The sequence below is a fragment of the Zonotrichia albicollis genome, chromosome 6 (genome assembly GCF_047830755.1).
Source record: "Zonotrichia albicollis isolate bZonAlb1 chromosome 6, bZonAlb1.hap1, whole genome shotgun sequence".
NCBI classification, from domain to species: domain Eukaryota; kingdom Metazoa; phylum Chordata; class Aves; order Passeriformes; family Passerellidae; genus Zonotrichia; species Zonotrichia albicollis.
Genome location: NC_133824.1, coordinates 47,414,734 through 47,440,837, shown reverse-complemented (window position 1 = coordinate 47,440,837; position 26,104 = coordinate 47,414,734). Strand labels below are relative to the sequence as shown.

The window sequence follows — 26,104 nt, the reverse complement described above, 5'->3', positions numbered from 1 at the left end:
GAAGGAACAGGAGTATGTCTTTCTACTCAGATTAACTGCGAGCGCAGTGTTTATAAAAAATTTTAGTATTTCCCGCAGGTGGCGCTGGTGCGGCAGGAACTACATTTCCCGTGATGCCCCGGGGCGACGCAGAACGGCGCCAATCGGGTGGGGTGGGGCGCGGCCAATGGGGAAGTGGGAGAGGTTTGAATTCTGAGGCGGCGCTGCCGTTACGGCTTCAGCGCTGCTGGGGTCCTGTGTCGGTCCGGGCGGCCCGCGCCGCTGCGAGCTGTGTGCGGTACGTGCGGCTGCGAGGGGTTCGCGACACTGGGCCGGCCTGCGGTGCTGTGGGGTCCGTGAGGGGTGAGGCCGTGTGGGGTGAGACGTGCGCGGCGGTTGAGGGTTGTGGTGTCCCTTAAGGGACCGAGGCGGCCTCAGGGGCTGGGAAGTGCGCGAGACTGAGAATTGTTTGGTCCGTGAGGGCCGCGCGCCTGCGGGGCTGGCGTCGGCTCTGAACTTGTGGAGTCTGTGAGGGTCTGTGGGGCGTGACGGGCCCTCGAGGATCTGGGGGAGCTGTGGAGTCCGTGAGGAGCTGCAAGGTGCTCGGGGCTCATGGCTGTGGGGTCTGTAAGGGAATGAGGCGGCCTTCGGTGCGGTGAGGTGCGTGGAGCTGTGGGGTCCTTGAGAGACGCTCGGCGATCCATGAGGGGCTGTGGGATCCCTGTGGGGTTGAGGAGCCGTGAGGTGTGAATAGGGCTTGAGGAGCTGTGGGGAGCTGTGGCATTCCCGTGGGGCTCAGGGGCTCTAAGTACTGAGGTGCGCGGCACTGACGGCTGCGGGTCGTGAGGGGCGCGGGGCTGAGGGGCACTGGGAGATCCGTGAGGGGCTGTGGCCTGTGAGGTGTGTGGGGCTGTGGGTGTCTCTGGGGGTCCGTGAGGGGCTGTGTCTGTGTGGGATCCGTGAGGGCCTTTAGGGTATGAGGTACATGGCGCTCGCGGCTGTGGCGCTGTGAGACATTTTCCTGCCCGGCCAGCGCAGGGTGCCCGGTCCCGGCGTGCGGCGATGCGGCCCGGGGCACCAACAGCCTCGGCTCCCGCCGGTGCCAGCGGGGAATCCCCGGTACGAGCCGAGGCTCGGCTGTGCCCCCGCCTGCTGCAGCGGCTCGTCGAACTGGTGAAGGACCAGGGGGTCCCGACTGAGCCTGGCGGAGGCTCCCCCGGGCCGGAGCGCAGCCGTGGGCAAGCCCTGGGAGGAGGATGGGGGGATCTCCGGGCATGGAAAAGAGCAATCACCGGGAGGGAGATGGCCTAATCTTAGTGGCTTTTGCTGCTACTATTGCCTGCTTGCGGTTCTTCACTGTCAAGATGTATTTCCCGTAGGGGAGAATTAAACCCCCAAGTCCCTCTAAAAGCCCCCTAAAAGTTGGGTATCTAAGTGGTGTGTTCTGGCTGCACAGAAATTTGGGGTGAATGGGCTTAGGAAAGCAGTCTCTGTCAGGTTTCAGGTCAGTACCCAGCTGTACAGGTGTCCATTTCTTTTTAAGTGCAGGATTAAAGGAGAAGCGTTCAGGGTTGGAGGAAAGGTGGTCATGTCCCAGGAGGACAGCCACGAGTGGGAGCTGAGCAAGGAGAATGTGCAGCCCCTCCGGCAGGGACGGGTGATGTCCAGCTTGCAAGAGGCACTGTCTCAGCAGGACTCTTCCAGCCACACTGCTCTGCAGCTTAAAAAACAGTAAGTGATTGTTAGAACACCTCCTTTTCCCTTATCTTCCTCCCTCCTCATTCTATGTATATCTTCTTTAACTGTACTGATCTCACAGGCATTAAAAAAGGCATAAAAGAAGTTTAGTAATTAATATCTGTCTTACTAACTTGCTCTAGGATTTTAGAACTACTCAGTGCAGGTGTTGTGTAGTACAGACTTCAACTTTTCCATTTTGCAATGGAGCATTTGAACAGCAAACACCAGAGAGATTTGGCTGTGCTTTTTAATTAATAATTAACTCTTAATTTGTAATATACAAGATCAACTTAGAGTGATACAAATGTATTTATTGGATGAATAATATTATGTTTTAGGGAGTTTGAAGCAGAAATACGATTTTACTCTGGAGATGATCCTCTGGATGTGTGGGAACGGTAAGTTTTTCTTTATTTCAGAAAAAAGAGTTAAATGCTCACATATCCTTGCAGAAGCAAGGAAAACACATTCTAATTTAATAAGAAACTCATTGAAAGCTAAGTTTTATGATTGTTTTTAGTTATTATATTGTGTTTCAATGTTATGCCTATTTTTTTCTTAATCTCTTTATATTTTAGAGATGCTTATTAAGAACTGACTCGCTCTGAACACATTCTGTCTCTAGGTACATCAAGTGGATAGAGCAGGCCTTCCCTGGGGGTGGCAAGGATGGCAACCTGGCTGCACTTCTGGAAAGGGCAGTGCAAGCCCTGCACGGGCAGCAGCGATACTACAGAGATCCTCGCTATCTGAATCTCTGGCTCAAGTTTGTGAGTGCTTTGGGAACATCTCTCGGCTGCTGCTTTTCCTTGGGACCTTTTCCTGTTCTCTGCACACAGCTAAGTTGATTCTGGTGACAGGAGGCAAACAGTGTTGTACAGTGTGAAAAACGCCAATGAGTTGGTTTTAAAATTTTAAAAGTCTAATAGTAATAAAATGGTTATAAAAATAGTAACACAATTAGAGTAATAACAATTTGGATAAATTGAATTAGGACAATATGAGACAATAAATACAAAGAGTTATGGACGTCTGGGTTTTTCCTGGGCATCACGAGCCCGAAAAAGGGCACCTGTTAACAGAGGATTAACCCTTAAGAACAATAGCTTGTTCCATATTCATACACCTCATACATGATGCATAAATTCCATTCAAACACAGGATTCTGTCTGGTCAGTGTCAATTTCTTCCTTCTAATCCCAACAGCACCTCCAAGGCGGGAAGAAGTTCGTTTCTTCTGATAAGAGGGCAATAAATCCCCTTTCTCTGAAAGATTTAGGTGTCCTGTGGCTGCCATCTCGCTGCAAGCCCTTTCTGTTAAACAAAGCATCTTACATAGCATAGTTTCTATTTTTATAACCGAAAGCTATTTTTAACATAGTACTTAAGAAAATTAGTACAGCATTACTTTCTAACACAACACATATAATATTAATTTTAATATTTGCAAAAAGCCAATCATAAAATACATGCATTTTCACAACAATGAGTGCAATATTGGATGTATTTTTCTGCAAATGTTACTCTTGAATTCTGCTTCTCATTTCCAGACTGTTTTTTAGGGTTGTTCACTTTGGACAGCTACAAACTCTAGAAGTTTTTGTTTTGAGAAAACTGCCTTGAATAGAGTTCAACTATTTATTTAAGGAGAGAGAGAAGCGATTTAAAGATACAACATCTAAAATATATCTGTCCTACCAGATAGTTGAGCTTCTAGCTGTATTCTATCCGCATCTTTTTAAACTCCAAAGCATGCTAAGTGTTCTGGTCCTGTCCTGTAATTTTTGTTGTCAGTTGCTTTACAAAGCAGCTTTTCCCCATCTTTAGCTTGCTGAGGTAATCTACCAGTTCTAAAAGTGGCAAGGAATATGCTGTACTTCATCTGAAGCGAAAATATCTGTTCATTCTCAGCAATACTAATATGGTGCAATTCAATCATTGAATTACCTCACATTCAAATAAGAAATGATCAAATTCTGTGTATTGGCCTTGGAGCTGTTCCTGTCAGAGTTGTACTGAAATCATGGGGATCTTGCTGGAGGTATTGAAATGCAGATTTTGCCTGTGAGCCCCTGCAGTGATCACCGACATGCTTGGGTCATTGCAGGGCGACTGCTGCAACGAGCCCTTGGATCTGTACAGTTACCTGTGGAGCCAGGAGATCGGCACCGCGCTGGCCGCGCTCTACATCACCTGGGCAGAGGCACTCGAGGCCAGGGGCAGCTTCAGGAAAGCTGATCTGATATTCCAGCAAGGACTCCAGCGCAAGGCTGAGCCTTTGGACAAACTCCAGGCTCATCACAAGTAAGGGAAGAGCTTAGGTGCTCACCTGGCTTCCTGGGATGGGGAAGGCTATGCTGACTTCTCCAATGGTTTTTTTCTAGGCAGTTTCAGGCCCGTGTTTCTCGGCAGACATTACTGGCACTTGAGGATACTCCTGATGGAGACAATATGGGATTGCTGGAAGTTGCAGAGCCTCAGAGAATTTCTTTGGCAGAACTCAAATGCAGAGGGAGGAGAGTCCCCATCAGTCGTGTTGGAGATGCAATTAAAGGTACATTAAAGAGCTAAAAAACCTGTTCTTGGAGGAGCTCAATCTCTTTATAGTGAGATTTGCAATCCAATGTGGCAGTTGAAGGTTAATTGACATAAATCTTCTTGTTTATAGTCATGAAGCCAAACAGAAGCTCCCAGCCTCAGGGCTCTCGACAGCTTCCAAGAGCTCGAAGTTGTTCTGTATTTGAGGACAATTCTGTGTCTGGACCTGAGATGCCCACACTTGCAGCAGAGTCTTGCCCAATACCTCCACTTCACAGGGGCAAGGAGAATGAACGCAGCGCAGGACCGTGGAACACTGGCAGGGTAAGGAGGCTCAAAATGGACAGGGAAAAGAGAGGAAGGTGTGTGGAAGTTCATGACTTCTGATTGCTGAAACAGAGGTTTCTCTTTCTTCCTTGCCTGTGGTTTGTGTCTGTTGCAAATACAGATTTAATAATAAAATTGTGAAATTGTTTGGATTAGAGGGAACTTTATAGATATCCGATTTCACCTTGCACTAGCCCACATTGCTCCAAGCCCCATGCAACCTGGCCTTGGGCATTCCCAAGAACGGATCAGCCACAGCTTCTGTGTGGCAACCTGTGCCAGGGCCTCAGCATCCTCCCAGGGAAGAATTTCTTCCCAATATCTCACCCAAAGCCACCCTGCTTTGCCTTAAGGCCATTCCCCCGTGTCCTGTCACTGCATCCCTTGTGAATGGCTGCTCTCCTAAAGAGTCCCTGGCCATGTGTACTCTGTTCAAGTTTAGCAGGCTGATACTGCTTGAATAAGGTTGAAAAACTCTCTGTGGAGTTTTAAACTCAAGAAAAGAAAATCCTTGCTAAGCAGAAGAATTGGCAGAGGTGGCCTGCTGAAATGTTTGGAGGGCAGAAAAGGAATGTAAGAGGTAAAATATGAGAGAAGGGGAGAGAAGGCAGGCATTAGTTAAATGTGTAAGACAGAAATGTAAGAGTTGAATTCTTTTGGAAACCAGAAGCTGAAGGAAGAACTTGTTGGCTGCCTTGTGCAAAGAAGGGCTGTGCAGCATTCTGCAAGTCTTGTTTTGAAGTGCTTGTGAGGAAAAGAGAAGAGCACAGATCAAAAGAATTGCAGAGCAGTATCAATGGAATATTTATCCTGGCAATTGGATGACAGAGGAGCTTCCCATGGCTTCAAGTAGACATCAAAAGGAACAGCTGTGCTACAGGTGTTGAGGCTGTTGTAGGGGAGTGATGGAAGAGCTTGTGTGAAGGGAATCCATCCTGGGAGATCGGGGTTGTTTCACAGGTGCTTGGATAAGCCCAGTGTTGCCATGTTCTCTGGAGCTGAGAGAAGGAGAATAGAAAGGCACGAGGCTGGTGCCTGGATGCCCTAGGGTGACTTTATGATGCTTGTGTCCCCAGTGGTCTGTTCTGTTGGTCACGTGCTGGAACACAAACTTTTCCAGTCCATGTTAGAATGACAATGTAAAAACAAAGCTTTCCTTGCAAACCTTCAGGTACACAGTATGGCAAAACCCAGTGCCCAGAATTTGGTCCTTACAGTTGATAGGATTGGGCACCTGGAATATCAGGGCAATGTTGTCCAATGGGAGGAGCAGTTGGCTCCTCTCCTCTGAGATATATATACACACAATATCCTCTCCTCAGGATAATGTGTGTATGTCTATCTCCTCCCTGGCTTCTGCCCTCCTCCCCTACTCTTATTATGCCAGCGATTGTGTGGTGCAAAATAAAATGTCCTTGGAGCAGTACCAGGCAAGAGATAACAAAATGTTAGGAATGTGTCAATAAGGGCCTGTTCCCTGTGGGAAAGAAAGGTGGGGAGGTACTGGAAGTTACACTGAGGCATTTAACAGTCTGCAGAACTCCAAATGCATGAAGAATACATACAAGCTAACAACTTCAGGCATTGAGATAATAAAAGTATTTTCATCTTTTCAATATGGACGTTGTTGTAAGTGGAGCTTGGTAAGAAAAACTTGAATGAGGGAGGGATGCAACCAGGCTAAAATTCTTGGAAACTCCAAGAACATTCTTTTCAGATGGAAAGCAGTTTGGTTACATGAATGGAAAAGTTAACTAAATCATAGATTTAATATAACTGAGAAGAGTGAGGAAGAATTATTAATATAAAATTTATTTTGCCAGTCTCTTTGTGCTGTTTAAAACATTCATTCTGGTCTCTGAATGCTTCCATATTTCTTTTAGTGTCTGCCCTTAGAGTAGTCTCTGCTCCCCTCTTAATGAAGTTTCTTAGATTTAATGAAATAAAATATCCTGTTTCTGGCAGAAGAGGCAAGGATGTTAATTCCACTCCATTGAAGGGGAGTGCAAGAATAAGCTTGGGTGAATGCTCTGACACATTAAAACTTGCACAGGGAAGAAGGGATTTCTCTTACTGCTGGTTTCAAGATGCCTCAGGAAGCAGTTTGGGAAATGATGGAAAAGAGGAGTGAGTTTGTGAAGTATTCCCACCATGTAAATTTTCTTGGTCTGATGAAATAGGCAGATGAGAGTAGTGTGTTGCCAGACTAAATTCCACCTCTTCTCTTTACTGATGGACCTCAGAAACTGTTCAGGGATTTTTGTGGTGCTGCAATGGCCTCTGATGGGAAAACTGAGAAAAAACCAAACTCCAAGTCTGGAGGTTGTTGGTGGACAGGGAGTGAATATTGTCATAGAATTGGCACAATCTTGGCTGGAAAATGACAACTGTGACATTTGTGGAAAATAAGGAATACCCAGCCTGACCAGGATAATGTGTGTATATATATCCCTCAATATATATAAACATTTCCTCAGAATAAGAGGAGCTGGGGCTGGTGAGGATGTGCAGGAGGAGCCTTTTAGGTGCCAGTGTTCAGCTGGTGGGCTGTGACTGTGTCAGAAGGGAATTCATTTGGAAAAGTCTCCATCAAGTTTAATTTTCAATGTAAGAAAGTGCCCAACTGAGCAGAAGATGAGGGAAGGGAGATGCAGAATGCAGAGGGATGTGGAGACTGAAATGATCCCTGTGTTGTTGATGTTGCCTTTCTTTCCACAGCGTCCTCGCAGGACTGGCAGCTCTGGCCTGGCAGTGCCCCTCCCAGTGCCCAGTTTCACCCCCTATGTGGACGAGCCAGCTGAGCCACAGATGATGTGAGTTGGAGTTTGGGATGGGGAATTGCATCTAGGATTCTCAAAGCTGCTTCCTGAAATGGGACTTGTTTTGTGAGTACTTAAGCCTCTCTTGCAGCTGGAAGAATTTAAAATCTGTCAGCCTGGAAGCAATTAGTGCTGCAGCTTGAAGACAGAGGCTTCAGCAGAGGTTGCATAAGGACACGGGGAGTGTTCAGTGCTGCTCATGATGTGGGGGCCTGTGTCATATCCATATATGCTAATGAGCTTAATAGCTTAGCTCAGTGTGTTTAGGCAGAAGCACAAGCTCTGTGTCTGAGGGTGCTGTTTGCTGTGAAAGAGCCCCAAATGGAGGCAGATTTGTGGCTGGTTTTTTCTGTCTTGGGAACTCTGTGCTCAGCACATCTGGAGTTTTATTCTGCAATAAGCTGTCAGAGTTCCCATGCCAACAGTGTTGCTTAGGTGGTGGAGGAGTGAGTGTGGTGCTTGTACAGTGCTCCCTGAAATGCTGATAAATCCCAGGAGATGGGGTGGTTTAGTCAGAGCAGAGGCAAACACATTCTTTTGCAAGGTTGCTCTACCTTTCTGTGGCTAATGATGGCCAGGGAACAGACAGGCTCCCTGTGAGGGAGGAGTGGCAGAGACTGTTTGGTATTACAGGCAGTTCCCAGAGGCTGGGATTGCATGGAGCCAAGGAATGCTGAGGAGGGGTGAGCAGCAGGGATTGCCTGTGGACTGCAGAGTGGCTCTGCCCGTGGCTGTGCCAGGGTTAGCTGACAAATGTGTAAAATCTGCATTCCTGTTAAGCTGTAAGACTGTTTGTTTCTCCTGGAAGTCAGTGATGCCGCATCAGAGGGTAAATCTCTTGGCATGCCCATTTCTGTGGGATGGAGATTTGTTCCTTACCAAGGCAGTGACTTTTCATAGCAGGGAGAGGGACAGAGTGGGTAGAACTGAGCAGCAGGCTAAGTTATCTCTAAGGGACTTAGGCAGAGACTTGGCATCTAGGTTTAAATTATGTAGTTGAAATCTTAAAATTAGATTTTGGAGGTTTTTTTCTGTCTTTGAATCCACTTCCTTATGATACTGTTATTACCTGCAAATGTGGAAGTGTTATGCTGTAGCTGTTTAAATGTGATGCAAATCATGCCATCAGCTGTCATGCAGGGTTCTTGGCAGAAGGACCCTGTTGGGATCTTTGTATTGATCCCCACACTCCTCCAATAAAGCTTTATAACCCCGAATATTTGGAGCGCTTTTTTGCCGTATGATCACTCCCAGATTTGAATTTATCCAGCTGTAGTCATCTGGATTGCTGATGTTTGTAAAGCTGTAGCAGCACTGCTTCTTCTCTCCTGGAATCAGCATGTTGGTTTCATCTGGCCCAAGAATGTCCATTTTTAAGTCCCTTTTCTCCTGTGTCCCTTTTGTCCCAGATATTCATGCTGCAAACCAGAGTTTAGGGACTTGTGCCTGTGGTTGTCACACAGCTCAATGGAACTAAATTGGCCAGGTCCTGCTGCAAGATGCTGGGCAGTTCAGACATCATAAGAATTTTATTTGTTTTTGACTGTACCTTATAGACACTTCAGGTTGGATTTGTCTTGTTTTGTTTGTTGTTGTTTGTTTGTTTTAGTTATCACACAATTCTGAGTAGTTTGGTGTTACTCATTCCAATTTTCTCATGTATTTTTTCTAAGCATGGAACAGAATGTCTTTACTCCAAAACTAGATTCTGAAACTAGTCCTGTTGTCTCCCATGCCTGCTTTTCTGTGGTACAGAGAAGTTCACCAAACCTAAGTCATAAATTGCTGCTTTTTCAGGACTCCCTGTAAAATTGAGCCCAGCATAAACTCTGTGTTAAGTACGCGCAAACCTGAGGAGCGGCAGGACCCCCTGCAGCGAGTGCAGCACCAGCAGCAGGATGCTCAGGCCCAGAAGGAGATGGTGATGTACTGCAAAGAGAAAGTCTATGCTGGAGTGGATGAATTCTCTTTTGAAGAGATCCGAGCTGAAATCTACAGGAAGAAAGCAAGAAAGAAAGATGAGGGTATGTTCCAAAGTGGGCTGGAGCAAGTAAGGCATTCCAGATGGAATCATAAAATTGTATTTGCTTCTGTTCCTGCAGCTGCTTCTCTATTTCTACAGGAGTAGTTGTTTAACTGCTGCGAGGTGCAGATACAGTAACACATTCAACAGCTTTATGTGGGAGCTGTGGGACAGGGAAAGACCACCAGAAGTTTTGGCCCCTTGACAATTTAGGCTGCAGCCACCAATTGTATGTGAAATAGGCATTGGGCCTTAGAGGTGTTTTTTTCTTAGATGAAATACAAGCCATAAAACGGCAGAAGGAAGAAATACAAAGGCAAATTGAGGAGCTGGAAAAGCAATTAAAGAAGAAAGAAGATGACAAGCAGCAACAGCCACATGAACAGGTATTGTCCTCATTTAACTGCAAATAGCTGCAATTTTAAATAAAAGTACCCAAGAAAGCCAAAAGGAAGAATTTCTGATATTATTCTAACACATTTTAAACTTCTTTTGAAAGGATTCTTCACTAGTAAATGATATTCTCTATCTCTTCCTTCTCTGTTTCCAAAATGCCTTCACAGTAAGTACTTTAAATAATGAAACAGAGTTGTGACTTTGTAAGCTGCTGAACTGCTTACATATGTCCTTAATAGTTGCAGGGTAACTAAAATCTCCTATGAAAGTATAAATATGGTTGCAAAGAGTAAATGATGCCTATTAACTTCACTATGCAATAAAAGTGGACTTTACTTTCTTCATGCAGGTAAGCTAAATAAATAAAACTGGCCAAAGGCAACCATTTTCTATCAGGGTTTTAATGGCTACATGGGATTATCTTCATGTTTTTGAACCTTTTTGCCTGGCTTGCAATTCTGTAGAACTTGCAACCACTTACAAGCATTTCTGTAGCCTTGCAACCACTGTAGAACTGAAATGTGGCTTTGTTTCCACAGGCAGCAGAGGTGATGGCAGCTTCCACACCTTTGGGAATGCAAGGATTTACTTTTCCCAGTGCAAAAGAATATGGGGAGAAACAGCCTCAGTCACAAAGGTAATAGAGGGGTTTTTGTGACAGCAGGGAGAGCACTTGTGAGGCTGTGGAGGTCCAATTAGTAACATGGATCACTAGCAGCCTGTTTGCTCAGCTGGAATGGAATATAGCCTTGGCATCAGCCTGTAAGCAGGAGCTGGGCTCTTTCTGCGTCTGTTTGATCGTTTGTCTGAGGGATCTTAACTTCTTGCAAGAAGCATTTGTCATCCTGGCTTGCCTTTTTCACAGAGTTTATTTAGGTTTTCTGAAGGTCTGTAGAATACAAACTCATTTATTTTATCTTTTTCACAGTGAATTCCAGGTCTATGAAGATACTCAGCTACAAAAACCATCTTGTTCTGAGGGTAAGTAGTCAAGTTTTTACCATTAACAAGAAGGTCTGGTTAAAGGGAAGTGTTCCATGAATACCAAGAAGGCAGCAAATTTAAACCCAAAGCTTAAGTGGGTTAGAAGAATGACAGTGTGTGTGCTAGTAGTGCCTTTTACCTTATTGAGCATATGAGATCTGAGAAGTGTCACTATTTGAAAGGACTTTCAAGAAGAAGAAGAAGAGCATTTTTCTTTCAGTAGCTGCAAAGTTTTCTTCCATCTTTTATGTTTGCAGTCTCAGTAACATTTCAGAAGAGTTTAAATCTATCATGAGATTGATAACTACCTTAAGTCCTTTTTCCTCAGAGGTTTGGCTAGTGGAATACATCCCAAAATTGTATGTTGTTGATTTTGATAAGTTTTGTTGGGAAGGTCAAATCCTGAAGAACTTTACTTCTGATCAGAGTTGACTTTTGTTGTTGTTGACAGTGGTTATCCAGACTCCTGATGAATCCCCAGACAGCCACAGTGGAAATACATTTTTAAACTCTAAGGAGAAACAAAGGAATAAGAAAGTCTTGCAGAAAAATGTACAAGTTCTGAAGCATAGTTTAAACACAGCAAGTTAGCTCACATAATATGGTGGTAAAGGGGTGGTTCATTAATGTGGCAAAACCAAACCTTTTAAAATGGCTTTCTTTATATGCCAGCTCTGTAACTTCCTGTTAGGAGTAGTACTTTTAGAACTGCATATTAACTATTTTAAGTAGAGTTGGAGATGCTGTTTTGCAAGAACTGTGGATATGATAGAGCCTCTTGGTTTTTCTTTACAGGTGTAGGTCTGCTTCCCCCACCGGCTGCTGTTCCATTTTTCTCTATATTTGATGAATCCTCTGCTTTGACACATCAGAATACAAGGTAGAATTATTAAGAACTGGATTTCAGAGGGAAGGCAAACAGAAGCATCAAACCCTTGCTGTAGCAGCTAAAATAACTGCTTCTTGTAGGGGTGTGTGGGGGTGTGTGTTTTGTTTTGTTTATCTTGGTATTTTTTATTTGATTAGTCAGAGTCCCTGATGAGGAAATAGTCTTCTGTTCTTCAACCTAGAACTATTTAAGCTGCCCTATGAACTTGCTTCATTCTGGAGAGCTGTATCTGTGGCTTAGTGCTAGTTCTGTAGTAGAAATGGGTTGATTGGAAGGATCAATAGACTTAAACTCTTGAGAGGAATTTTTTGGAGATGGGCAGCTGCTCTAATAAATATGTAACTGAGTGTAACTTCCTCTTAGTTGTTCAGCAGATGGTGCCCATGAGAAAAGTGCCCGTCAGCCTCTCGCTGTTCGTGATGCTGTGGATTCTCTGAGTGCCAAGGAAAGCACGGCAGCAGCAGCAGCAGCAGCAGGAGCCTGTGTAAGGAAACCCTTGGGGCCATGGCAGATTTCCTGCCCAGGAGACACCAAGGCAGCCTGTGCTGCTGCCAGGCTGACTCAGCTTGGCTGGACTGGCATCAGGTGTGAGCAGCAAGGATTCCAAACTGCTGCCTGGCATGGCAGTAATTGAAGGGGGTGATGGTGAGCTGGTACAGGAAATATCCTGTTGTGGCTGTGGCTGCCGTGTCCCAGGAAGTGTTCCAGGCCCGGCTGGATGGGGCTTGGAGCAGGCTGCACTTGTGGAAGGTGTCCCTTGCCATGGGGAGGGGTGGAAGTCGATGGTCTTGAAGGTCCTTTCTGACCTGGGCCATTCTGGGATTCTGTGCTAAGTAGAATTCCTGAAGGCTGAAAGTCCTGTTCATGTTGGAAGGTGGTGGAGTGGAAGAAAGGGAAGAGAAATGTTCAGCTTTTAAATAAAGAAAGATTTGTCATACAATCTGGAGGCTTTCAGTGTGTTTTCTGTTTATTTGCAGGATGAGCTGAATGGAATTGAACGCTTGAGTGAGGATGCAATTGTGACGGGCTCCTACAAGAACAAGAGCCTTTGTGCCAACCCAGAGGACACGTGTGACTTTACCAGGGCTGCCCACCTGGCCTCAACGCCCTTTCACGGGGTGGGAGCTCAGAGACTCCCAGCTCCTGCTTTCTCTCAGGGTGAGCTGAAGGAAGATAGTCCAGAATCCAGGGGTGCACCACTGAATCAGGAGACACCAGTGGGTGAAGAGGCATTCACTGAAGTTCTCAGTGTAAAGAAACTGAGGTAAATAACAGTAAGGGACCTACAGCCCCTTCTCCTGCATGCCTTTCATGTTGTGATTTTAATGTTGCTGAGGAAGGAGTTTTTCTGAGAAGACCAGAATATCATGACGAGAGCCATTTCTTTAGCTCAGGGTCCATTTTGCTTTGAGCAGATTGAAGTGGAAACAGCAGGCCCACTTGGCTTTTTGCATTAGTGCTGTGGGACAAGGTTTTTTAACCAAATAACTTTCAGAGAATTTAATAAATGCTTTCTATCTTCATTATCAAACATGAAGACCAGTATCATCAGTTCCTTTTATACTATTGGCTCCTGTACCTGTTTTGACTATATAAAATGATTATAGTGTTTGTACTTTAGTTCTTCTACAGAGTAAAAATGCTGGAGAGAAGAGAAGCCTTTTTATCATTGTGAAGAAAAATCATCTGGTATATGGGAGTTTCTTAATCTAGAGTTGAGTTGATTTGCTGGCTCTTAGGATGTAAACATGTATACCATGCTTGAATGTGTTTTTTACTCAGGAGGTTCCTTGAAAACCTTGCTGATGATAATTAGGAAGAAATATTTCCCACCCAACCCTTCACTGCTTTGAAAGCACTGAAGTTGCGTAGCAAAGGTAGTGATAAATATTCAGGATGTCTTCTTTTGTAGCAGTTAAATTTGGTGGAAAAGAAGATTGATGAAATCATCTCTAGACTAAGATTCTGAGTATAATCAATCATCAAAACTGAAATGAAGCTCTGACATGACTTCTGACTTTCTGCTAGGGATGGGAAAGAATTCCTTCATGTTAATTAAATCTGGGTGTGCACAGTGTCCTCTCCTAGTCCCCGGGGTGATGTCATCTACAACTTGTATCTTTGCTTAGTCTGAGTACTCGATGGCTTTATTTACAGCCCCATCATGGAAGCAAGCCTGGAAGATACGCACTCATCGGCTGCTTCGGTCTCTGGAGGTTCTCTGTCCTCTGTTACACAAACATCTGCTATTAAATACCTGCAGATCAGTGAGAAACTGGAGCTGGCTCAGAGCTTGCCTGCTGAAGGGGTTACTGGTTAGTACTAAACTGAATTTCATTCACAACAAATAACTTGCACCTGTCACTAAATGTGGGGATTTTTCTGTCCTTCCTGCTCTGCTTTGTGTGTTTCCCATTACTGTGACTGAGCTTGTCTCCTTTGTCTGAAGCAGCGGTGAGGTGCAGTACAGGATTCTCCTTGTCAGCATCCCAAGCATGTCAGTATTGAGGTGACAGAGAAGTTACTTAGGGTAGTAAAGCACACAGTCTGTGGGAGTAATGAGGTCAAATTGCAAAATTAAAAATTTGGACTGGATGGCAGTAATAACTGCTAAAGTAGCTTTGTTTTGGTCTGTCTTTCTTTTTTCTCTGTCATCATATTGTGTGTCTCCTGATGTGCTGATAAGCTACTACTTTGAAAGGAATGAACAGGAATTTGGAGTCTAGTGCAAGTTGCATAATTTTGGTTTAATCTGCATTTTAACTATGCTGTAAACTGCTGTGCTGCTTCACAGTATCCTTCTTATTCCTATTGATGGAAAGCAGTACTGATACTTAAAACTGTCAGTTTCTTTGCTTATTTTTCTTTCAGTTAAAGGCATTTGTTTCTTTCTGTTCTAAATATTTAGATTACAGTTAGAACAGAAATGGTCACAAAAAGCCTTCAAAATCTGGCCTGGGGAACTAGATGTGTGTTGGATGATGGTGTTCAAGGTGTTTAACTTTCTTTGACTCCTTTGGTTTTGGCTTATGGTGCTTTATTAGAATTGTGTATTTGAAATTTCAGTATATCTGCTCTGCAGAGTTATGTTCTTATGTGCCTACAGACTATTTTATGATGAAGCATGCTTGGGACTTGGAAGGAAAATACAATTAGAAATCACGTCACTTAAATAGCTGGGATATTTTGGATGGATCTTTGTCTTGTTTTTATCATATGTACTAAACTTTAGAGCAAGATGAAAAATCTCTTCAGAAAAAAAGAAAGCATTTGTTCAGATGTTTTAATGTCTTTGTTTCTTGATTTCTTCACATCTCCCTTGAACTGCAGCTCTCACCCTGGATATAGTAATTCTTAATACCGTGTAAAAAATAGAAGTTGCTTCAGATGTCTGTCAGTTTATTCCCACAAAATATGCCAGTAAATTTCCTAGGTTTGTGATGACAAAAGCTTGGAACACATTGTAGCCTCCAGCCTACACTATTTCCTGGCTCTTTCACAGAATTGCTTCCTGAGCAGTGCTTACTGCAATGCTCTTCAAATAAGTGTGGGCATAACAGTAGATAGTCTGGTGCTTACATGTGTTCTGTGAAAGTTTAAACTGTTCTCCCTCATTTCAGCCATGGCATTTGGGAGAAGGCAGTAGAGGCTGTCTAGTTCTTGTGTTTTATCTCAAATGATCAAGCAGAGTAAACATTGAGGCTGTCTTGGTTTTTACAGATCAACTCATCTATTGAATGACCTTATGTTCTGTTAAGAAGGAGAGTAAGTCCAGTCCTACAGGTGTCTTCCAGGACATAAAAGCCAATAAATTCTTAGCATTGCCAAGAACAACAGAGTTGGAGTCCAGCTTTGTTCTCCTTTTCTTACATCAAACCTCTGCTATAATCAAAGGACTAAATTTCCCTAAACCCCAAACTAATCACTTGCTATGGGCATAGATTTAAAAAAGGAATGTTGATTTGCAGAATGAGTTTGAATTCTGCTGTGGCTGAAATACTTCAGAGCTTTGTCTCTTGTAAAAGATACATTTTGCATGATGCTACAGTAGAATCCTTGAGACCTCATGGTAAAAGTCTCTAAGGCAGTTTTGAAGACAAGGGTCACATTGACTTCCCAGAACTATTGGAAAGAGATGAGTTGACTTGCTAAGAGATGAATAGTAAATCAGAATGTCCATCAAAAGTTTCCAGTATCCAGCTTACTTTTACTGACAGACACAACCAAATTGCAGAGAGAGAACACAATTTCAGCTCATCTCTACATGTTGTTTGTTTTCTTAGATGATGATGTGGCTCAGTTTCCGTGGAGCCCTGAACAGCGTAAAAAGCTTTTAGATTCTGTGCTGCCATCACTGGCTGCCTCTCCAGATTTTCACTTGGAGGCTGGAGCTCTGCCTCACATGGAGCCTGAGAAGGACGTTGAGCTGGGTAGGTGTGCCAGACCCTTTGCAGTGCAGTTTGTGCTTTAATGGGTTTGAATTATGGCTCATATCCACCCTCTTAGTTTTATGTGCCACAGGTGGGGAATGACTTGGGAAGAGTATTTACTGTGACAGTTTATGAATGTAAACTTTCCTCACAGGAAATGAGACTTACTGCATCAAAATGGAATATTGGAACGATGAAGAATACAAGATGCTTTTTGCTATTCCAACTGGATGCATTTTGCAGTTGGATTCAAAGGGATTTGCAATAAAGGTAACACACACGATGGTTATTGTACAAGAAGTGTGAACTGGTAAAATCTCATCTATTAATATCAACTCTTAATTTCTGAATTCCATTGAAGAAGTTTGCTAGTTTGAGTCCTCTTCCTAACTGAGGATGTAGTTTAAAAGTTTCTGACTGTGAAAAATGTCTTCCTTGATCAAGTGGGAGGGGGGAAAAAAAGAGGATGAGAAGAATATGAAAATGAGCAATTTTCACTTTATTCCAAAAATAAATGTTCTTCTTATGTACCTTCTTGTAGGTGTATTCTCAGCCTGTGCCTTGGGATTTTTATATCACCCTTGAGCTACAGAAGCGTTTGAATTCTGACTTTGACCAGAGCTTCAGTGAGAATTGCAGCTGTTACCTGTACCAGGATGGCTGTGCCATTGTGCACAAGGATACAAATTGCTTCACACTGAGGGTCAGTACAGACAAACCAGGGGCAGTTGGAAGGTCCAAACTCCTGCTTGGGTGCCAGTAGTGAGTTTGGAGTGGTGTTATGCTGCTTGCTGAAGAGCTTCTCCTGTCTAATCTGCAATACAGATGCTCTTGGGGCAGCCCGCGTGTCGAAGGACGAGAAGAGGCTTCAGTTCTTCTTTCTGGTTTTATGTTTATTAATTGTTTATCTAAAAGATGTTCTTTCAGCCTAACAAAGATCTGCTCAGCAGTCAGCCATGGGCACACTGTCTCTCCCTCCGGGGCAGGCACCTATCTTTATACCCATTGTGACGTGTACAATATTTATCATTTTTCCCCAATACCATCTATTCTCATTGCTGGGTGCACTCTCAGTAATAACCAATCCAAGAGTGCCACCGTGGCCAAAGAAGATGGAGGAGAAGAGGAAGAAGAAGGAGGACAGGACACACCCCAATTCCTCCATCTTACTCCTCTAAACCCCCCTGTACATAAATCCTAAACCTTGTGTCTCACCCTCTAATTAACTAATCCCTTCACCACTCACCCGGTGAAGCCCTCATCCTTGTCGTCTCCTGTGTAGGGTTAAAGTCCAGCTACCAGACACTTCTGGCAACATTCCAGGACTCCCGAGCCCCCCCAAGGGTCTCGGTGGCTCAGCATCTCAGGACTGAGATCTTGAGATCCGACATCTGTATACAAATCAGGGCTGTCTGTTAATGCCTCAGATGGGTCTGGTTTCTCATTCATAGATCATGTGCTTCTCCGAGACCATCTTGGACCAATTTTTCACATTTTCTGTCTTAGTGAGTCATAAAGGACTGGAGCCAAAACCCACATGTTATTCCACAGCGAGATTTGCATCTAAAGCTGTTGTTTAATTTAACCTCTTTCAATACATTCCAGTCAGCTACAGCAAGGTCATAGCAATTAATGTCTTGCTGAATGATTCTCACTTTAACTCTTGTAAGTGCATTTTGAATTGTTGCATACAAATAGGACTGAAATTCAGTAGTGATTTCAGTCTTCAATTTCTTCCTCCTGGTCTTTTGTCCAATTTTGAATAATAATGTTTCCTGGCTTACAGTTCTTGTAATTCTGTCTGGGCAAAATCTGATTATAGTGAATTTATGGTGGGACTGTTACCTCTGTACAAATGAATAATGAAACAAAAAGTGAGCTATAAATATTTCACCTAATCGAAGGTAGAAGGGTACAGAGAAAGATGTTTATTCTCTTTTCAGGATATTCTCTGTGACCGTAAGTTCATCACAAAGGAAATCATCTTCGTGGTTGTTCATGATCTTCTGCATGTGGTAGAGAAGCTGCACAAAGCTGAGATTGTCCATGGAGATCTGAGGCCAGAGGTGTTCTTCCTGGGAGACAGGTTTGTCTCTGCCTGTCAGTATGGGAGGGGACAGAACAGTCATTTCAGCTACAGCTCCCGTGCTGCTGTAACTTGTACCCTTGAGATGAAGCACTGAGGTCTGAACAGCAGGCCCTGAGCCAAAGCTGATCTCTAGATGACCTTCCAACCAAATGTTATATTTATGTTATATTATACTCATTAACAAAGACTCATTAGTAGTATCATCTATGTATCCACTCATTGTCAAAACATGTATTCACTTTCTTGTATTTAGAAACCAGGTAAGGCCACACCTGGGGTTTGGGGATATAGGAGAAAAGGCAACTCTGAGGGTTGCTCCTTGAGCCCTAGCCAGGCTTTGGGAGGAACCCACAAGGAGGCTGACCCCAGATGTTCCTGCACTGGAAGTGGTGTCAGTTTGTTTATTGCCCCCTGGTCAAGCTGGGCCCTGTCCCAGCACAGTTGGAAGCCTCTTTGCCTGTGGATGGATGTACCTGTAGGAATTGCCAGTTCTGGGAGGGGATCTCCAGTGCTGGGCTGTGACAGGGTCCCCCAGCTGCTGTGTGGCTCTGGGGGGTGATGAAATCTTTAGAGTGTAACTGGTGCTGTATCTCCATTGCTGTAAGCAATCCTTGGCAGCAATGGTGAGGTGCATTGCTGAACTTCCCTTCGTGTGATTCTTTAACTTCTTGCATTATAGAAAATTACACTATTCCTTAAGTTGGTTTCTGTGCCTCTTGTGCTGAACCTGCCCACTGGCAAAACAGGCCTAATTCTGCAGTCCAGGTTTTTAGGCTCCAGTGTATTCTGATAGGACTGAAAACACTTAATTTAGGAATAAGCCTTCCTGTAGAAATAGTATAATTGACTTTGTAAAACTCATGTTCAACAAAATGGTTTTGCTATTATGGTTTGCTGTGTTTTAAGTTTCTGCTTTACTAAGGTTTTGGACCACTAATGCAAGTCACAATATAGTTTGTAACTTGTCTTTGCATACTTGAAACCCAGGAGATGAGAAGACAGAAACAGGTGGGACTGGAATATCCAGATACTCCAAACAAAGTGTTCAGCTTCCTCTGCAGTCCAGCTTGTACCTTAATGCACCCACCTAACTTTCTTCTTAAAGCTCTTTCCCATGTGATGTTAACAAAGTCACGTATCCCTTGGAATGTGATCTGTGAACTAAGTGTGGTGATGTCTGGAAATAAAGCACAAACTTTTCCAGGCCATGTTAGAATGATAATATAAAAGCAAACATTTATGTGAAGGTTGAGTGCCTTTAGGTACATAATATGGCAAAAACCAGTGTCCCAGATTAGATCCTTGCAATTGATAAGATCAGGCAATCAGAATATCTGGTCAATATTGTCCAGTTAGAGGAGCAGTTGGTTTGTAATCTCCTTGGGTTCTGCCCTCCTCTCCTACCTTTATTATGCCAGTGATTACGTGGTACAAAATTAAGTGTCCTTGGGGAACTTACAAGCAAGACAACAAAATTTTAGGAATGTGTTAATAAGTGCCTGCTCATTGTGGGAAGGAAAGCTGGAAAAGTACTGAAAGTTGCACTGAGTCATTTAACAGTCTACAGAACTACAAATACATGAAAAATACATAAAAGCTAAAAACTTAAGGCATCAGTGGGAAGCCAGTAGCCAGAATGTCTAATGAATCAGATATAATTCCATTACATAAATTCACTGGGGCTGTTCTTAGTTATCATTGATATGTTAAAAATAGCTATTAAATTTAAATTTACTTGGAGCTTACAGTCATCTCACATACATACTCCCAACATAGTTTACTTATCATTTCTTTGTGATTATTTTATTATTAACTTATTTACATAATTATTTATAAAGTACATACCTGTACTGTGCAAGTTCTACTATTTTCTTCACATCCTGCAGTGGGTTGTCTTGCACATCCCTTAGGGTGCTGCATCCTGTTGTGGAAGTCACTGATCTAAGAGTGGCTTGATGGACTTGGATACCTCCTGCTGTATTTCTGTGTGGCAAATAGAAAACAAACAACTGCCAAAAAGTTAGGGTAATGGTTTGGGGGTTTTTCAGATAGCAAAAGGACAAGTGCATAGTACAACTTACAAAATAAGCTCAGAGCATACAAGTATGTAAGAAGATTACTCATGAGAGCTGTGATATATAGATGTTGTTGGCTTGGCAGTTGTCAATAGAGAGACTCCTCCCTGCCCTTCTGGTTTGTCCTTCCTCACCTGTAGACTAGGAGAAGTTTCTAGAAGTATTATCAAGCTTAATTATTTTTTGTAACAAGTATTTTGAGATTTAGATGGAGAAGGAGAAGTGTAAAACATTGCACTGATTCCAAATTGATTCTTGCATTTTTGCTTTTATCTATTCTCTATATTATTTACATATGTATATTTATAGCTCTGTAGCCTATGATTGCATTCATAGCTAGCATTTAACCTACTCTATTAGACAGAAAGACAAAATAAATTCCCCAGTGGCTCCAAGCCCCAGGGTCCAAGGTTAGGCTCTCTGAGAGGCAAGGTTGCAAACAGCTCTTCAAGACACATATTCATAAACAAAGCTTAGTTCCCATCTGAGGGGGGTTGTTCAGAAATGGGCAGAACCAGGGGGAATTACCTCATCACCTATGTCTTTAATTGAAGATTCTTGTCAGTTATGCTAATTTGCTAGACTTGTAAAAATTGCGTTTGCTTTGTTACGTGTGCATCTTCAGCGCTTTTCATCTGGCTGTTGTGCACCATAAGGATCCTTGCAAAGATAACCTCTTTTCACCACCTGTGTCTGGCTCATCATTTCAGGACCACTGAAAAGGCATCACACTACTCCCACAGTCCACAGACTTTGTTTCAGATAACTGTGACAAATACAAAAATAGCATCATCCTCAACTCTTTATTGTTTCCTATTGCTTACTGTGGAGACAGCACTATCATCCCCAAGCTCCCTGCTGTGAGCTCTTGCCATGCAGGGCAGCCCTAGCAGCAGTAGTTCTGACAGCAGCCATCAGAGGGGAGTATTGACATGGCTAAGACTCGCCTTCACTATGCTGCTCAATTTAATTCTAAAAGAAAGGAAAAGTTTGTTGGATTGTCTTCTGCCTAATGTGCTTCTTCTGCTCAGGATCTGCGATGCCTTTTCTTATGAGGAGGTGCCAAATGCTCTGAAGGTGGTGGATTTCTCTCACAGCCTGGATTTGAGGGTACTGCCTGGAGTCAGCTTGCCCTATAACTTCCCCACAGCTCACACCCCTCATGGACAGCAGCTTCTGGCAGAAAGTTCTCTTCCTTATCAGGTGAGTCTGTATTTAGTAGGACATCTTAATTTCTGTGTTTCCTTTACAAAACCTATTTTCTTAAGTTAAAATTTACAAGTGCTGTGGAAAGCTCTGATCAATAAATACTGAATAAAGAGAATTTTGCATCTAATGGACTCTTTGGCATTAAGTGAAAGGATTAGCAGTGCTGTTCAGTGATTGTAGCTACTGTATTTATTTAGAAACCTACAATGAAAACAGAATTTTAGCTTTTGAAGTTTTCTTGCTTAACACATCTCTGGAAGATTCTGGTGTAAAGATGCTTCCAACTTAAATGTGTGAAAGCAGTAAGAGCAGGAAGTGATAGACATTGAATTTTGTGCTGTTTGTTGTGATTACAGGTAGACTTGGTTGGCATTGCAGATATAGTCCATTTGCTGTTGTTTGGGGATCATATCCAGGTCTATCAGGAGAATGCCATCTGGAAAATCAGCCAAGACTTATCAAAGTAAGTCCTTTTGCAGAAGGGGCTGCTGGGAAAGAAAAGACCTCTAACTTTATTTTCTTTATAGTGATACTATCTTCAGAGCTTAGACTGTACTATCTTCAGGGCTTGGAATGTACAGCAGCTTGGGGCTGGTTTTGCCAAAAAGTGTTAGTTTTGTGGGGCCTGAAATTGTGAAGTTGTTGGACTTGTTTACTGGTAGCTTCAGTGCTGTGTAGGAGACAATTTTAAGTTGAATATGAATAATCTGGTTGAGATGATTTTGCTTTTTCCATCCTTTCAGATGAGACTTAGTCAGCACCTTACAGATCAAGCTTGGAGAAGTTTGTAAGTGGGTGGTTGGTGAGAGGGGCAAAGATCACAAGAGCATGTTGCCTCAGAAATGGATTCATTTGGCTTTCTGCTTTTTTCTTTCATTCTACTAAGACACTGATGGCAGGGTGTAACAGCTGTAGAAACAGTACACTTGTGCAGCAAAGAAAATAATTTAAAACTGTCATCTAAGATGCAAGTGTGCAAACAGCTGCTTTTTGGAAGCTGCTGTTTGTCTCAGGTATTAAATTCTACTGCTCACTTTTAGCTGCATGTTTTGACTATCAGTCTGCTCTGCCTCCCTGTGCCCTTTGTTTGTTCTTAACTGAACAGTTGTTTATTTTGTTAGGCACATACTGCAGCTTTACTTGCCTTGGCATTTCACAAGGATTTTCCAGAACTGTGCACTCATGACAGCAGTTGCTGGACAGGTATCTGATTCAGGATCATGGATCACTCCTAGGACCATTGCTTTAAGAAAACCCACTACAGCGTGGGAGTTGTCCAGTTCCCTAGCAACCTGCACTGCTTACATCTCCCAGTTTGCTGTATTCAGCCTTTGGAAAAAATCCAATCTTCTTAAGCTGTGTACAGAGGAAAAAATGTCTTTTTTTTTTAACTGGGTATATGTCTGGTTTCCTACTATGATATCCTTTGTTTAATTTTGCAGGAGATTAAATTGAGCTACTGCCACATAAAGCCTGAGTTGAGGAGGCTGGGACATGGTGTCAGGGACATGATCAGGATGTGGGTATGGGAAAAAGAGCAGTAACTGTCTGGATAACTGGAGCAAGAGGAATAGCAAGTCTGAGTTGGGAAGGATAGGGCTGTCTGTCCAAACTCAGTGGAGTTTGAAGGGGAGGAGTGTATTGGAAAGGAATTGTAGTCAAAGCTTGGGATGCTGGATTGAAAAAATCAGGATTTTGGGCTGAGGTAGGAATTGGAGGGAGTCTTGAGGAATGAGACCTGTGAAGGGCTACAGGGGACACTGCAGGAAGAAGATAAAGCCTGGGCACAAGTTCTGTGGAGCTGGAACCAGGCTGTAATGGCTTCTCACTCCCCTGCATGCATCAGTTCATAATTTGGGAGTTCAGAGTCCAAATAAGGAATTCATTTTCCACCCTCTCTTCTGCTTTGCTTCTGAAAGTGTTATAGACTTATCATTCATTACTTTTCAATATCAGTTATTCCAATAAATGTCTGCATAAGTGCTTTAGTTACACATTGTACTGAAGTCTTATATCAACAGTGTAAATGAGCTATTTCATTATGTGGGAATAAGGAATTTGCACTGAATCCATTTCCATTCACACATGGATCTTTTAGTCTGTCTAGTTCTTATTGACTGATGACATTTGCTCTAGTCAGTTTGAAGCTTTCAAGTAATCTGTGACAAGCAAATTCACTGCTGCAGGGAGCCTTCATCCACCAGAAGAGGCTGCACAGCTGAGTATTGCCTGGGAGAAGAGTCAGCTGATGGAGATGAGTTTTGCTCTTCATCCTGTGCACACAGCCACACAAGCTGGTGACACTGTAACACCCCCCAAGACACAGGATTCTTCTTCCTGTGGCTTTTAGTAATTCTGCTTTTGTAAAGATGGCATTGCTTCTGTCCTTTGTGTTCACAAAGTACTCCAAGTGACATTTTTATTTCTTTGAGGTTCATTTGAGTTTGTTTGGTGGTTTGTTTTGAGGTATTTTTTTTCAAGGATTTTATTGACAGAATAACGTTCTTCAAAAAATGTTCTGAGAATTCAGGTATTGACAGCTAGGAATAAAGCTTCTTACTACAAGGCTGACTGGGGTTAAATACAACAACCATGACCCTCTTATCTTAAGAAAGCTTTTTTAAACAGGACTTAATTATTTTTATTAAACAAATGTAGATATAGCATAATGACTGCAAGAGCTACTGATTTTACTACCAGTTCAGCAAATTACCAAAGCAATGGGGAATTGCAGAGTAGAGCACAACATTTTTCTTCCAAGGTCAATGGCTTTCAATAAAAGAGAACCCACTTAAAAGGTGACAGAAGGAATTGAACCCATTGAAACATTGTGGTAGAGATTTAGGAGAAGGTAGAATGTAAATTGTGATCAAGTTGGTTTTTTAATCTTCAAGTATAATACTGACAGCCTGTTTTTCAGGGGAGGATTTTTACCATTATTAAGGAATGGATAAGGTGATTTTTTTTCTTTTTTCACTACTATTTTAGGAAATGTCATCTGTGCAGGTTTATGTGAGCAGGATATAGAAGCTGCATTTGAATTTTTAGGACTATTTTTGTCACTTGGAACTCTTGACACCTCCTTAGCAACACTTCATCTCCTGTGCCACACCTCTTGCTCATCTAATCCCACACAGAAAATGGACTCAAGTCTTGTATATTGTTTTCTTGGTTAGGTTCTGCATTGATTATTTTAGCAAATATAGGAGTTACCAGTGAAATAGCACAAACAGTACAGGCTGGATTCATTCTGAGACTGGCTGCTGCTGTTTTGTGAGTCACTTAGATAAAGCAGAGGCAGATAATTTGTTTCAAAGCCACTGTAACTCTTAGCTCGAGGGAGAAAAATGCTTCAGTAGTCAGTAGCAGTGCAAGACTGAAGAACAAAGGGTTTGCTCTAATATCAGTTTTCTGAAACTTAAATGAGTCACTTAACCTTTTTATTCATGTTGTGTGGGTACATCTGGGAGAGAGGGGATTTATTACTATTAATTGTCTCCAAAATATTATCTGTACAGAACTCTTGCAGATGGAGGCGGGGTACAAAGGAAGCAAAACTGGCTCTAAACCATCTTTTTCTTTTTTTTTTTTTTCTTTTATTTTTTCTTGCAGCTTTCCTTTAATAGTGCCCTGTTAACTTAGCTTGCAAGTGGGTAAATAAGATTTACCTCTGCCCTTTATTCATGAAAGGAGTTTCCCAAGTTTTTTGGTTCAAAAATGTTCTTGATAATTCCTGTAAACTAAAACTGCTGTGGCTTAGTGTGAATGATGGTAGTGGTCAGGTATGCTAGTAGAGGTAACTGTATAAACATTTGCTTTAGACCTGTGTAGTTACTATCCAGAAACCTATTGGAGAAAGAGAATGGGGTCCATACATATAAAATGAGCAACACAGTCCTAGTTTTCCTTTATATTTACTCAGGTGAGTGAAATTATTATTTCAGGCATGGTTCTCCCAGGATGTTTGGTGCTGAATATAAATGGAGACCTTGATAGACACACTGTATATATGTGTGTGTGTGTGTATTGTTCCACTGAACGCTGCTCTGTTTGTTTTAGGACTCCTGACAGTGATTTCTGGAGTAAACTTTTTGAGAGAATTCTGAATGCAGATGGTAAGTCCACAGTACCTCTGCTGAGGGAGTTAAGAGAGGAAATCAGTGAAATGTTTGACAGCTCTTTCAAAGAACAACTTTTGTTGACCTTAGTTGCTGTGGGAGAAACTTTCCTCCTGGTGAACTTCCAGTGACTTCATAGAAAACAAACACATTTTGTATTCTGGAGAAGAATTTGTTGTTGCTTTTTTATGTTTTCAAATGTAAACATGAGAGTGATTGGAGCCATTTCTGCAATACTTCACATGGGACTTGCTCAAGAATGTTTCTATTGCATGAGTGTGTGGAAAACCTCCTGAGCCTCTACATGAACCTTTTTGTGTTGGAGCAGTTTGTGAGAGAAAATTGTTTTGTCTTAACTGCCACCTCCCCTTCTTGTACAGCTCCTTAAAAATTTAACACCTAACTTGCACCCCACTCTTTGAAATGTCTTTGTCCTGCATTCAGTTGGTCTTTTATTGGTGTTTAATCAATAAAGTTGTGTTTTGGTA

At 42.7% G+C, this 26,104-nt stretch overlaps 1 protein-coding gene across 3 annotated transcripts; it reads left to right on the top strand.

The window, feature by feature from the left end:
• Nucleotides 1–150: 150 nt before the first annotated feature.
• BUB1B (BUB1 mitotic checkpoint serine/threonine kinase B) lies at nucleotides 151–26,104 on the top strand. Of its 3 annotated transcripts, none has more exons than XM_074543513.1 (23): nucleotides 151–277; nucleotides 1,528–1,710; nucleotides 2,058–2,117; nucleotides 2,345–2,489; nucleotides 3,827–4,023; nucleotides 4,104–4,273; nucleotides 4,388–4,581; nucleotides 7,303–7,397; nucleotides 9,201–9,427; nucleotides 9,700–9,812; nucleotides 10,362–10,459; nucleotides 10,751–10,803; nucleotides 11,602–11,686; nucleotides 12,059–12,179; nucleotides 12,673–12,959; nucleotides 13,853–14,010; nucleotides 15,979–16,125; nucleotides 16,280–16,395; nucleotides 16,667–16,828; nucleotides 18,069–18,211; nucleotides 21,321–21,492; nucleotides 21,855–21,961; nucleotides 25,558–26,104. In XM_074543513.1, the coding sequence occupies exons 2-23, from the start codon at nucleotides 1,568–1,570 to the stop codon at nucleotides 25,745–25,747; spliced, it is 3,183 nt and encodes a 1,060-aa protein (XP_074399614.1). In that variant the 5' UTR covers nucleotides 151–277; nucleotides 1,528–1,567; the 3' UTR covers nucleotides 25,748–26,104. The 3 variants fall into 3 exon arrangements, with proteins under 3 accessions (XP_074399614.1, XP_074399616.1, XP_074399615.1); XM_074543514.1 differs by having other exon boundaries at nucleotides 177–277; nucleotides 1,523–1,710; XM_074543515.1 differs by lacking the exons at nucleotides 9,201–9,427; nucleotides 9,700–9,812; nucleotides 10,362–10,459; nucleotides 10,751–10,803; nucleotides 11,602–11,686.